Source organism: Neoarius graeffei, chromosome 10, assembly GCF_027579695.1.
Source record: "Neoarius graeffei isolate fNeoGra1 chromosome 10, fNeoGra1.pri, whole genome shotgun sequence".
NCBI lineage: Eukaryota > Metazoa > Chordata > Actinopteri > Siluriformes > Ariidae > Neoarius > Neoarius graeffei.
This window is the reverse complement of record NC_083578.1, coordinates 52063996-52076752: the sequence shown is the minus strand read 5'-3', so window position 1 is coordinate 52076752 and position 12757 is coordinate 52063996. Positions and strand designations below refer to the sequence as shown.

General features: G+C 39.2%; 2 protein-coding genes across 9 annotated transcripts in view; one reads left to right on the top strand and one right to left on the bottom strand.

The window, feature by feature from the left end:
• Positions 1-5382, top strand: part of mfsd14bb (major facilitator superfamily domain containing 14Bb) — a 40107-nt gene extending 34725 nt beyond the window's left edge. For both annotated transcript variants that reach the window (XM_060931875.1, XM_060931873.1), the window contains one exon: positions 2753-5382. In XM_060931875.1, the coding sequence (XP_060787858.1) occupies positions 2753-2962 (210 nt within the window). In that variant the 3' untranslated portion in view covers positions 2963-5382. The remainder of the gene's footprint in view (positions 1-2752) is intronic.
• The window catches only part of lrrc2 (leucine rich repeat containing 2), a 47138-nt gene that overhangs the window by 4121 nt on the left and 30260 nt on the right, over positions 1-12757 (bottom strand). For 4 of the 7 annotated variants that reach the window (XR_009655518.1, XM_060931870.1, XM_060931867.1 and 1 more), the window contains exon 10: positions 11572-11622. Coding sequence is in view for 6 of the 7 variants with exons in the window: in XM_060931870.1 (XP_060787853.1) it covers positions 11572-11622 (51 nt within the window). In the remaining variant the exon portion in view is untranslated. Of the gene's footprint in view, positions 1-4642; positions 6847-8945; positions 12133-12757 lie in introns of those variants that run through there. The other 3 variants (XM_060931871.1, XM_060931869.1, XM_060931872.1) reach the window with 3 other exon arrangements.

Sequence of the window (12757 nt, the reverse complement as noted above, 5' to 3'; positions counted from 1 at the left end):
ATGGCATTTCCCATGATGGCCAAAAAATTTCATTTTTGTCTCGTTTGACCAAAGAATTTTCCATGTATTTGGGGAGTCTGCCACATACTGTTGCACAAACTCCAAATGTGGTTTGTTTGTTTTATTAAAGCAATGAGGGTTTTCTTTTTTCTGGCCACTCTTCCATAAAGCCCCACTCTGTGGAGTGTATGGCTTAAGGTGGTCCTATGGACAGATACTCCCATCTCCACTGTGGATCTTTGCAGCTCCTTCAGTGTTATCTTTGGTGTCTTTGTTGCGTCTCTGATTAATGCCCTCCTTGTCTGGTCTGTGAGTTTTGGTGGACAGCCTTCTCTTGTCAGGGTTGTAGTGGTGCCATATTCTTTCCATTTTGCTGTAATGGATTTAATAGTGCTCCCTGGGATATTCAAAGTTTGGTGTAATATTTTTTTTTTTTTTAATGACCCAACCCTTATCTATACTTCTCCACAACTTTTGTCTCTGACCTGTTTGGAGTGCTCCTTGGTTTTCATGTTGCTTGCTTAGTAGTGTAGCAAAGTCACTGTCCTTCCAGAACGGGTTGATTTTATAGAAATCATGTGACACTTTGATTGCACACAGGTGGATCTTAGTCAACTAATTATGTGGCTTATGAAGTGAATTGGTTGGACCAGGTCTTATTTAGGGGTTTCATATGAAAGGGGGTGAATACCTATGCACACTCCAGATTTGTTTTCTAATCTTAATTGTTTTGTGTCACAAAAAAAGTGCACCTTTTAAAGTGGTAGGCATGTTGTGTAAATCAAATGGTGCGAACCCCCCCAAAAATCAACTTTCATTCCAGCTTGTAATGCAACAAAACAGAATAAACACCAAGGGGGATGAATACTTTTGCAAGGCACTGTATAATATAAAGAGCATTACACAGTGGTGCGAAGATACAAAGTTTATCTTCTCGTGTTGAAAATACTTTCACTCGTTTGCTCCACTCACTTGTGAATATATTCACCACTCAAACTTCATATCTTTGCGCAACCATGTACTGGCCTCTCTATATAAATTAAATGTACTTGTACAGGGCTCGACATTAACAGTTGTCCGCTTGTCCGGGACAAGTGATACTTAATGTCGGACAAGTTAATCGTCTCCGTTACTTGTCCGATCGGACAAGTGCCAAAATACGCCGATATTCGGGTTACATATATCAAATTTATCAGTTTATTCACATGATTTCCGAAGCATCTCACTCGACATATTGTTTTGATGAATCGCCAGATGTTTCTATTCGGAAAGAGCGATGTGCACATGCGCAATATTCCACTTGCAAAACCAGCCAATACCGCTTCGTGTATTTGAGCTGAAAAGTAAACGGTCGTTTTGATTTTGATCGTGTCATACACGTGGATTTGTTGACATTTCTGTTGGCGGGATCATTATTCAACTGTATATTTACGTTGAGTATGTGGTATTATATAGCCGAGCGTGTGTGGCGGGGTGTGCTGGGCTTGGAATGTGCGCCTGCATGCGTGTGGATTGACAGGGAGTGAGGTAGGAGTGGGGAAAGTTATCTATGAAATACCAAGCTGTCAAATGGCTCCTAATTAGGTTACCGGCTGTATTAATTAACTAATTAGTAATGGGAGTTTAGGGATTTGAAACATAGGGCTCTATAATTTAGATATAATTATGGATTATTTGAAATTTTTATTTATTTTTTTTAACCATTAAATACCATACAGGAGCCACACTGAATAATTAGACGACAATCAGTGAAGGATATATATATATTCAAAATTAATAATTTAAAAATGAAAATGTATATTTTAATTTTCTGGCTTTCAATTTCTCAAATAAATGAATGATTGATGGAGTCCAATTGATGGAGCAGAACTCAAGGGTTGATAGATGAAGATGAGTAGAAACTTTTTATTTGTTTTAAACTTTATTATTATTATTATTATCCATTCATCTGTGGTAGAGGTGTGGAGGTTTTCATAAGATATATTATCTTGTCATTTGATACACTGAAATCTAGTTATAATAGTCATTTACAGTATTAATCAGTCAGTTTTATCAGTTTTTATTTGTAGCGTTGTTGTTGTTTGTTTCTCTTGTCCAAACTAGTGATATCTCAAGTCATAAATTTTATGATAATGTTACTTTTCGTGATATTTGTTACTGAACTGCAGAGTACTGATCTGTGTATATACTGTATAATGGTTAGTGTTTCTGGATCTCATAGTATAGTTATTTTGTTCTTAAAATTTTATGTTCATAATTTCTACTCTATTGGAATATATTGCTTCTGAACTTCAGCAGAATAATTGGTGAATTATGGTATCAATCAGTCTGTTTTACTATATTTTTTTAACTTTTGCCTCAGTATATCAAGTATTGATTACTTTTGATTCATAGATATTATGCATATGTTGTGAATTCGGAAACAAATGCCATAAAGATTGTTGGGTTACAAATAGTTTGTGGGGTTCCCCCCCCCCCCCTCAAATATTTCTTCGGACAAGTAAATTTCCTTTCAACTTGCCCGACAGGACAAGTGGTTTCACAAGTTAATGTAGAGCCCTGTTGTATACTAGTATTTAAACAACAAAATCTGAAATAAAATTAAAAGCCATATAAAATCTTTTACAGTTTTATGGTAAATATAAGGACAGGAAATGTACTGTGTACAGTGAACAATCCATATAAAGTAATTGTTTATGCAGTTGATCTTATACAGTTACAGGGACTAACATCAAATGCCCTTTCCTTTCAGACATCAGTCATTCCAGGCCCTCCCTTCCTGTTTGGAGCCTGTACTGTTCTTCTCGCTCTGTTAGTGGCCTGCTTCATCCCAGAACACCGCAGGGTGTTGGTGAAAACTTGCAGCATACGGGTTTCACCTGTTAGTGGAACGCATGGTAATAGTTCTGCTCCTGGGAGTGACGAGGACATTGAGCCCCTCTTGCAAGACAGCAGCATGTAGTCAATTGATACTATCTGAAGCCTCTGCTTTTTTTTTTTTTTTTTGCTTTTTTTTTTTCCTCCCCCTCCTTTCTTGGGAGGGGAGACATGTAAGAAGTATAATACAGGTTCAAGCAAACATGTGATTTGGAGTGACATGAAATAGCTATAGTCTAGGGAATTTTGTTCGGAGATGTATATTTAAGTAAAATGTATTGTTCAAATGAGCTTTTTGAACTTTTTAAATAAGTTGTAACATAAGGTAAACTTTGCTTATGTTTGCCAGCCGATATATATTAATGTTATGCTCTTAGTTGAAAGTGTGCCTTCACCATGCATTTGCAAAGTTTGTTTTTTTTTTTTTTTTTTTTTTGTTATTCAGTCTGTGCTGAATGCACATTAGGCCCCGGTCACACCGCCCGAACTTTGCTGGAGCGTTCCTGGAGCGGTGAAAAAAATTAATCACCGCTCGTAACCGTTCACCACCGTTTAACAAAAGTTGGCCCCCGTTAAAGCAACGCCGTATACGCTCGGCCACCGCTGATGTTTCTCGAGGGGCCCTCCTACCGCTCCAAAAGTTTTGAGCTGCACAAAATATTGCGAGCGGTGAGGAGGGGGCAATTTTCCGCCCCGGCAAAGTTCACCCCCGCTCCACCAACGCCCAGTCAAAGTTTGGCACCGCTAGACGCAAGTTCGTGGACGCTTGGGTCCGCTAGGCCAACACAGAAATCTTGAACGCTGGACCACCGCTGCTTCGCCAGCGTTGCCCGGGCGGCGATTAAAGGTTGCACAAACTTCGGTGGAGCGGTTGTAAGGGTTTTACGAGCGGGCACGGGGTTGCTGGAACGGTGTCGGGCGTTGAAGCAGCTATCCATGGCGGCGATGAACTTTGGTTTGGCGTTGGTATAGAGGTGTCGGAGCGGGACCAGAATTTGGCTATAAATACGGGCAGGGGCGCAGATACGTTTTTTGAACTGGGGGGGACAAAAAACTGGGGGGGACAAAGCTACCAACCCCAACCCCGATATGCCTGTCAAGCTTGTTGTGGGTTACCATAGCAACCAAGCTCAAGCTCGCAACCTGTGCAGTCTGCGCAGCTCAACCAACCGAATATCAGTCTTTGTTTTGTTTTATGTGAGTTGTTGCAACTATGTATACACTGCTGTGCACCTCAATAAACCGAATGGTAATTAGTCTTTTGATTTTTCTGTGAGGTTTGCCTTATGCAAAGAAAGACAGCATAGACGTTTTTTCCTCCCTATAAGTGGGGGGGACCGAACGAAGTGAATTTAAATCTGGGTGGGACGAATTCCCCCCCCCCCCCCCCCCCCCCCATCTGCACCCGTGAATACAGGGAGAAATGGACCAGGAGCTCATTTGGAATCGAGCTGCCGTTGAGTTCAGACCTCATCTATATCGAATTTGCTCAAAGTTACAGTAAAACTGTATCACCATGGATGCTGAGAGACTTGCTATGATTAGTGTTAAACCAACTTTATACCCCCGCCGAGCCAAAGCCCGCATGCGCAGAACGCCGCTATACCACCGCTCTCTACCGCTAAGCCAACGCCCATGTTTTCGATTTTTTTTTTTTCCCATTTTGTGCGCGGTGACGAGTGTTGTCGAAATTCGGCCCCCCCTCCCTACCGTTCAAGGAACGCTCCAGCAAAGTTCGGGCGGTGTGACCAGGGCCTTATAGGATGTACCATATAGGTCATGGGTGGCCTTTTAATTTTTATATGTGTAGCACTGTAATAGTCTTCTATTAAAGAACCTGAAGGACAATCTTTATATGGAAGCTATGGTAATTCAGTTCCTCATATGTTTTGTTTTATTAGCTATGGAGCTAAAGAAATGTCCATGTTCATAGGTTGGTGTTATTTAAAAACCACTATCTGACTTCAGTGCAGCTTTTAAGTTGATGGGTCAAACTATATGCACAAGGTCTTATCATATATCTTTAGTTTATATAATAGAATGTTGTATTGAGATAAGAACTGAAAAGTATATGGCATACAATTGTCACAAACTGGCCTAAAGATGTTTGTCAATTTGTAAATTCTTGAACTATTGCATGTATATGCAAAAGGGGTATTTATTTCCCTATGTAAGACTCCTTTAACTGCATTTGTGTACCCTCTGCTTGTGGTCACATCTCAAGTAATAACTGCTACCTCAGTCTGCAACATTAGGTCTAGCTCGACCCTGTCTAATTTTTTAAAACCCAATTGATGCCCTGTTCAAATGAGATGATGTCCAATATTATCACTCCACCTCAGCAACTAATTTCGCATTATGGCTTTTACATATGCAACCCGTACATTCCTGATCATGTATTTATTTTTATGTGCAATGCTTTATTTTTTTGTCTACTATTAGAAGCAATGCTGTCAGATCTATTCAGAGTTCACAGTACATCAATAAAGATACAATTTTCTTTTATTCTATGATGCTGTGGAATATACATGCCACTAACAAGCAGTATAAAGTTGTGAAGCATAATTCAGTCACACTAATTGTATTTCTGTTTCCATGTTTTTTACTTAATCTTTACTATATTAAATCATTTACAATATTTAATACAGAATATACCTTTAACACTGTACATATTTACAATACCATAATCTTTTCCACTGGTGTTGGTAGCATATTTGACCTGCAAAATCACATAGGGGGTGGCTTGGGGCTCTCTGTAGTTTCAGTTGATAGAGTTGCAAGCCAAAGAATACAGTTATTGTTTACATTAATAAAACTATCACAGCGGTTTGTGCAAACTGAATGTGTATATACTTCTAAAATGTACAGGTTTTAGAAACAAAGGGCAGTGTCTCTTTAAACCTTTGCAACATGCACTGGTGTACTTTGTACGTAGCATGGATGATAGTTATTATATCCACATTTATTGAATATGAGCTCTGGTTGGCTACTCTACTACTAAGCTATTGGCTCAGAGACCATGAGTAGAGAAAAACAAAATGGCAGCATGTTTTGCTTGAACCAATCAAGGACTAAATTAAAAAAAAAATACTTGAAAATGAAACCACAAAAAAAAGCAACAAAATATAGAATGAAAGCATTTGACAGTAAGAATTTTTTCCCCCAATAATTATAGCATTTTTCACAAATTGCTGCTGTCATTTCACTGGTTTGTTAAGCAGCAATTGTTTGTATAAAGTTATCAAATTTGTAAAAAAAAAAAAGCTCTTAAAATACAGTGAATGTGGATAGACAAACAATTATTCCACTCAAACTCATTGTACATAGCTTACAGCTGACGAGGTGTAGTTCTTGTACAACTCGATTTTGTGGATTTCGTTAATTGTTTACAGATACTCTCCATATGAAGTCTTTGCTGAATGCTGTTCTTTGACATTTGTTCAGTGTGGTTTTCAGAGGTGGACAGTAACAAAGTACATTTAATTGAGTACTGTACTTAAGTACACTTTTTGAGTATCTGTACTTGAGGTTTTTTTTTTTTTTGGCAACTTATGACTTTAACTTAACTACCTTTGAAAGACAAATATCATACTTTTCACTCCACTACATTTCTATCATTACTATGAAGCAGCTTTAAAAGTGGATGGGTTTCTTTTCTTTTTGAAAACTTTTTTTTTTTAACAGGTGACCCTGAGACAGCCTATTAGTAATCAGTAGGGTCACGTCATGTCCACAGACTGTATAAAATCAAGTTCAGTGATGTCTCCGCAGCATTATTTAACATGATCGGTTGATGGCAGAATGGAAGGGGGCGGTACTGCTGGGGAGTAGCCTGGGAAATCCCATGCTGCTTTGCACAATCATTCCGATCTGAAAAGACATATTTCACTTGTGATACGGTCTGGTGTTAACCAGACTAGCTGGGGAGTGCATGCCTGAAGGCTTTACGTAGAATCATGTTTCAGTTTTCTGAAAGGAATAGAGTTGTTTTGTTTTAAATGTTTGCTTTGTTTGCCTAAAATGAACCACATCACAGCCTACAAAAACTTGCCGTCCAACCTGCGGAAACATATTGTATGTAAACATTTTGTTCCAAGAGAAAGCTTGTAATGAAGTTGTCTGTGCTTTAGAGCGAGCGATAATGTTGCAATAGCTATGCAGTCTGGTTAGTCAAATGACTTTCTATGGATTTGCCTGCCGAGTTGCCATAGCCTTGTCCACGGCTAACGATAACACGTAGCTCATTAACTTGGACACTGTTGGCATGTAAAAATAGAGTTATGCTAACATGAATAACTTATTTGGAGTCCTTTCAGAAATGTTTTCGTATAATCTTGCCAAATAACAAAATGTAGAAATCTTTGTGTCACACTGTCTTGTATCTTGTCACGTAAGCGGCATGTGGGTCAAACGCCAAGAAATGAGGCATATTTTGTCCAAAATTAAAGTACTGTGACGTACACTGTGTATCTGGGGGTTTGTATGGGGTTCAAGGGTTGTTTTACAATCAGAGTACAAAGTTTGTGTCACGGGTCCAAAATTCAAATTGATTCAAACTGGTTCTTGTACCAGTTTTTAAGTGAAGGACAAGTTAAAAAATAGATTTCAGGTAATTTTTTGACACGTGTATGGTAGTTTTGTGTAATCTGCTATCAGATGGGAGAAACAAATGAAGTGATTCTCGGAGAGGACTTTTTTTTTTTTTTTTGGACAATTCAGAATCCACTACTTCCATAGTGCTTTTAAATATAAGGCTGTAAGCTTTGTGTTAGTTGTCTCTAATATTTATGTCCCAATATCTTGACCACATTTTAGGATGAAAATAATCATTTTAGATATGCTATTTTATATTGAAAAATTCTCGGAGAGGACATTTTTTTGACACAATTACATACTAATTTGATCAAAATAGTCTGAAAACTTACTGGCAGTCAACATTAAAGTGCTGATGACACGTTTTTGACATCTTTGGCGATGTTTTATAACATAAAAAGTAATTCACTTAGGCACCTATTTTACAAGTTATGATAAACGCGGCTATTTGGGCAAATTTGACGGGGCTGCAGCACCCAGGAGACGAAAGAGGAGGAGGAGCTATATGACGTCAGCGAAAGAACCTTCCTCCCAACTTACCAGTTTGTTGTTGATGCGACAGGTGTTCAGTTTGTCATTATTAGTATTATTATTGTACATTTATATATATATATATATATATATATATATATATGTTATTATGCCTTCGCGTTGTGTTGCCGGCTTTTGCTCCAAAACCTACAAGGATGGGGTAAGTTTATTCAAGTTTCCCAGAGATCCCAAGCTGCATGCAAAGTGGGTGAAGCAAGTCAGGTGCACTCGTGACAAGTGGGAGCCCTCACCAACATCCGTCCTGTGCTCTGAACACTTCGATTTGGATTATTTTGACACCCTTCCCAGCTTAAAAGACTCTCTTGGGTGTTCAGTTCAGCACAAACGTGTTACTACCATCAGCAGTGCCTACACAGTGTTGCCAGATTGGGAGGTTTCCCGCCCAGTTGAGCGGTTTCAAGTGCATTTTGGTGGGTTTTGAACATATTTTGGGCTGGAAAACGTCAGCAGTATCTGTTGCCAGATACTGCTGAAGTTTTCCAGCCCAAAATATGTTCAAAACCCACCAAAATGCACTTGAAACTGCCCAACTGGGCGGGATTCCTCCCAATCTGGCAACACTGCCAGTATTCCGGAGGGGGTCTACTAGTAGCTACGCCGGATCCAAAGACAGTCCTCCTGTCAGAACATGTGTTGTGAAACAACATAAGATAAAGGTACGTAGAGCTATAGATTCTACATCAGGGGTGTCAAACCTGATCCATAAAGGGCCGTGTGGCTGCAGGTTTTCATTCCAGCCATGCAGCAGCACCCTGATTTGGCTTATTCAATCAACTGACACACCCACCCTTTAATCAAGGGTGGGTGTGGCTGCAAGTATTTGACTGTGTGAAGACAGTTCAGTTGATTGAATGAGCCAAGTCAGGTGTGCTGCTGCATGGCTGGAATGAAAACCTGCAGCCACAAGGCCCTTTATGGATCAGGTTTGACACCCCTGTTCTACATGATAATCATAAATGTAATCATAAAGTCGGCGTGATATCAGTCATGTATTTGCTTGTGAAAGCTTGCGGCTTTCATGTAACTGCCGCCTAGCAACGAGAGGCAAAGGGTAAAGAGGGTAGGCTATCATAGATTCTATTCGGAAGAGATAAACACAATTCTAGACTCCCAGAAGAGGAGGAGCTAGCACTAGAGAGTTCACCTGTGTTTTCATGCGCCATTTCCATTGAGTAGAACCAGAGTAGAACAGCCAGTGAACTGCAGCGTGTTCTTCCGCTGACGTCACAACATGGCCGCGAGCCACGGACCCAGTTTTCTTGCGCTGTGCAATTAAAAGTTGGATATTTGCGTAACAACAGCTTCTTTTCACGTAATTATAACAGAAATCTAACATGTTTGCCATGTTGTATAGTTTATTTAAGAAATTGCATAGAGTCATGTTCGTGTCATCAGCCCTTTAAAACTTTAACTATGTTTCCAATGATATGAAACCAAATATTTGTTTTATGGTATAAAGAATGATTTAAGTGCATCCCTTTTGGAGCTACCTGTGGTCAAAAAAGCACTTTTTCTAAATGACACGAGTAATTTTGCTAAATGTGACATATATTGCCATACATTCACCAAAAATAACGTTATCACCAAATTTTTTTTTTTGCATGGTAAATAGAGCTATCACAGGGCTATAATAAGCAACCAAGTTTATTTCATCAAGCCTTTTGATATTGAAGATAAGTGTTAAATGTGATTTTTAGCTTGTGTACCCTGATTGTAAAACAACCCATAAGTTATGGCGTACTGAGGCATATGCGTGGTGTAACCGTTTTGTTGGCGTGGCGTTTCATTCTTGCATGTAATGTTGCTGCTGCGTATCTGTGGCATTCACAGGAGGTCCCACGCTGTGTTCGTTGTCATTGGTCACAGTCAAGAAAGCATCATGCCAGCGAAGAAGTCAGGACCCAAGAAGGGCAAGGGAAGAGGGAAAACATCAGCTGCGTCCACCCAGCCAGCCCCGGAGCCACCCTCATCAGACACATCAACTAAAGCATTCACATGGTATAATGGGTGTTCAATTAACGTTCCCGCTGCATCACTGCTGCGTAGCTTTCGTTTTTACAGCATACATGTGATGTATCAAAGCTGCTACGTATGTGCTACAGATTTTTAAGTGCGGACTTAAAAATACACCACACCCTGGTGTACAAGGAGATCGTGTTATGCATCCTAGAGTATTAGCTACGTAAGCTGCCGATTCCTTTCCTACTGCCACATATCCTGATATACCGTACATACGCAAGGCTGAAACGCCAATGTGTGACACAAGCATTAGCTACCCAATATGATTTTGAGTTTGAAAAGACTTTGCAGAGGGCGGCACGGTGGTGTAGTGGTTAGCACTGTCGCCTCACAGCAAGAAGGTCCGGGTTCGAGCCCCGTGGCTGGCGAGGGCCTTTCTGTGTGGAGTTTGCATGTTCTCCCCGTGTCTGCGTGGGTTTCCTCCGGGTGCTCCGGTTTCCCCCACAGTCCAAAGACGTGCAGGTTAGGTTAACTGGTGACTCTAAATCGACCGTAGGTGTGAATGTGAGTGTGAATGGTTGTCTGTGTCTGTCAGCCCTGTAATGACCTGGCGACTTGTCCAGGGTGTATCCCACCTTTCGCCAGTAGTCAGCTGGGATGGGCTCCAGCTTGCCTATGACCCTGTAGAACAGGTTAAAGCGACTAGAGATGATGAGATGAAAAGACTTTGCTAGCATGTCAGGTGGAACTTCACTGACCAACTAGCTTAACATTAAACCACCATGATTCCACAGGCAGATTCATATGTGCATGAATACATAGAATTACGCGTGCACACATGAGACCTGTGAGATGGACAGTATTGTACTAGTCAGTCACAACAAATTGCTGGAATTTTTTTGTTTTGATGTCAGATGATGGTCTTGCATTTTTTTTTTTGTCTTCCTTAAAGCAGTGTTGCTGTTGGGCAGTTATTAAGCTAGAGGTGTGGACCTGGGTTTTAAGCAGGTTGGATTGTCATTTTTATTTTCTGAGCAAGTTGCATTTACAGCTATTCCATGGTCTTCCTGATTAACATACACATGCATGTGTGCACACACTGCCAGAGCTGTGTCAGAACACTACCATGCTGCTTTGTGGGGGTGGGGAGGAGTGTTACAATAAATAAATAAATAAAAAAAAGACAGTGGCTCTTTTTCAGTTCAGTTGTGTTTCATTTTGTAACATTTTACCAGGTGTTTATTCTACAGGGTCTATAATCTAGTCAGTGAATCCAGTCGGTTGCTTCAGAGGCATTAGGTTTTGTAAGCGCCGTGGTAATACAACAATGCATTGACAGAAAATGTACTTTTAATACTTAAGTATTTTTAAAAGCAAGTACTTCAGTACTTGGGTAAAAATTTGACTGTCCAACTTTCACTTGTATTGGGGTAACATTTGACCAGTGAGATCTGTACTTTGACTTAAGTAATGAAGTTGGGTACTTTGTCCACCTCTGGTGGTTTTATAACAATTGCACAAGTAAAACATGTAGCTGATGATTTGTTCTCGTTTAATAGTTAAAGTGAGGCCTTGTATTGAATTACAAACCTTTGTAGGTGAGATCAGCCTTGTGCAGTACTTGTTTACTAATTCTGTGGGCTAAAAAGCAGACAACAGCAGAGTGCTCTTTATATAAAGTCATACAAATCATCAATATCATACAAATCACTGCTCAATGCATGTCAGTTCTATAAATTAATATTCACATTTCACAGTAACTAACTTATAGAAAACAAACTCCAGCAACACGAGTTTGGTTTTGTCAGTTCACTAAACTTAGAGTGTGATATTTTCCTCAACTAAATCTTGTGAAATATAAAACCCATTCAGTATCAGACTCAGACACACACACATTAGTTTGTAAAAGGTAAACCAGGCTACATGGACACAATGGAGTTTTTTGGTTGACATGCTTCTGGGAAATAGGAGGGATTTTTTTTTTTAAATTACAAGTCTTGCATATAACACCAAAACACACAGAAGTATTTTAATGTCTTCATTGATTATGGTGGTGTTCCTATTGCCGATTTCTCATTTGGCTCTGGAATCTTCAGGCTGACTAAAGAAGGCAACTCAGAGACACTTTGGTGGTGTACGTTGGTGCTGTTTCTAGAAAGCAATAGTCATTTTTAACATTTGATGAGTTTATGCAAAACTGGAGTATTATTCAAGCTGCCATTAACAAACAAAACTTGAAAGTGAATTTCAGATCTCTTTCGTCAATTTTGCTTGTAACTAATGTTTTCTGAAACACATTTTCTTTTTTTTTTTTGCTGCTGCATTGACTACTTACTTAGCTACTTAAAGGCCATTTATATTTCATAATTTACATATGATAAATGTTTTTATCTTCATTCTGTGCATTGCTTATATGACAACTTGGTAGAAACACTAGGTGTCATTGTTGACACACCCAAGGCAGCTTTCTGCTACATTGCCTTGTAGGAGTTTAATAAGCAAGATATATATTAGTAATGCTATACATTTGCTTGTATGTTGTAAAAAAAAAAATCTTAATAATGTTGGAAACATTTTGGCTTTAAATTGTTATCGAAAGTTCAGTTTCTCTACAGCATTTATCGGTGAGCTGAGATAATATATTTTAAAGATTATTATGGGGGTGTATATTAACCTATACCCAAGCACTTTTGAATTCTCAATCAGAAAATCTTCATTAGTTCAAGAGTATTTTTAAAAAATGTGCTATTGTTGATGGAGGGAAGTTTCTTTAAAA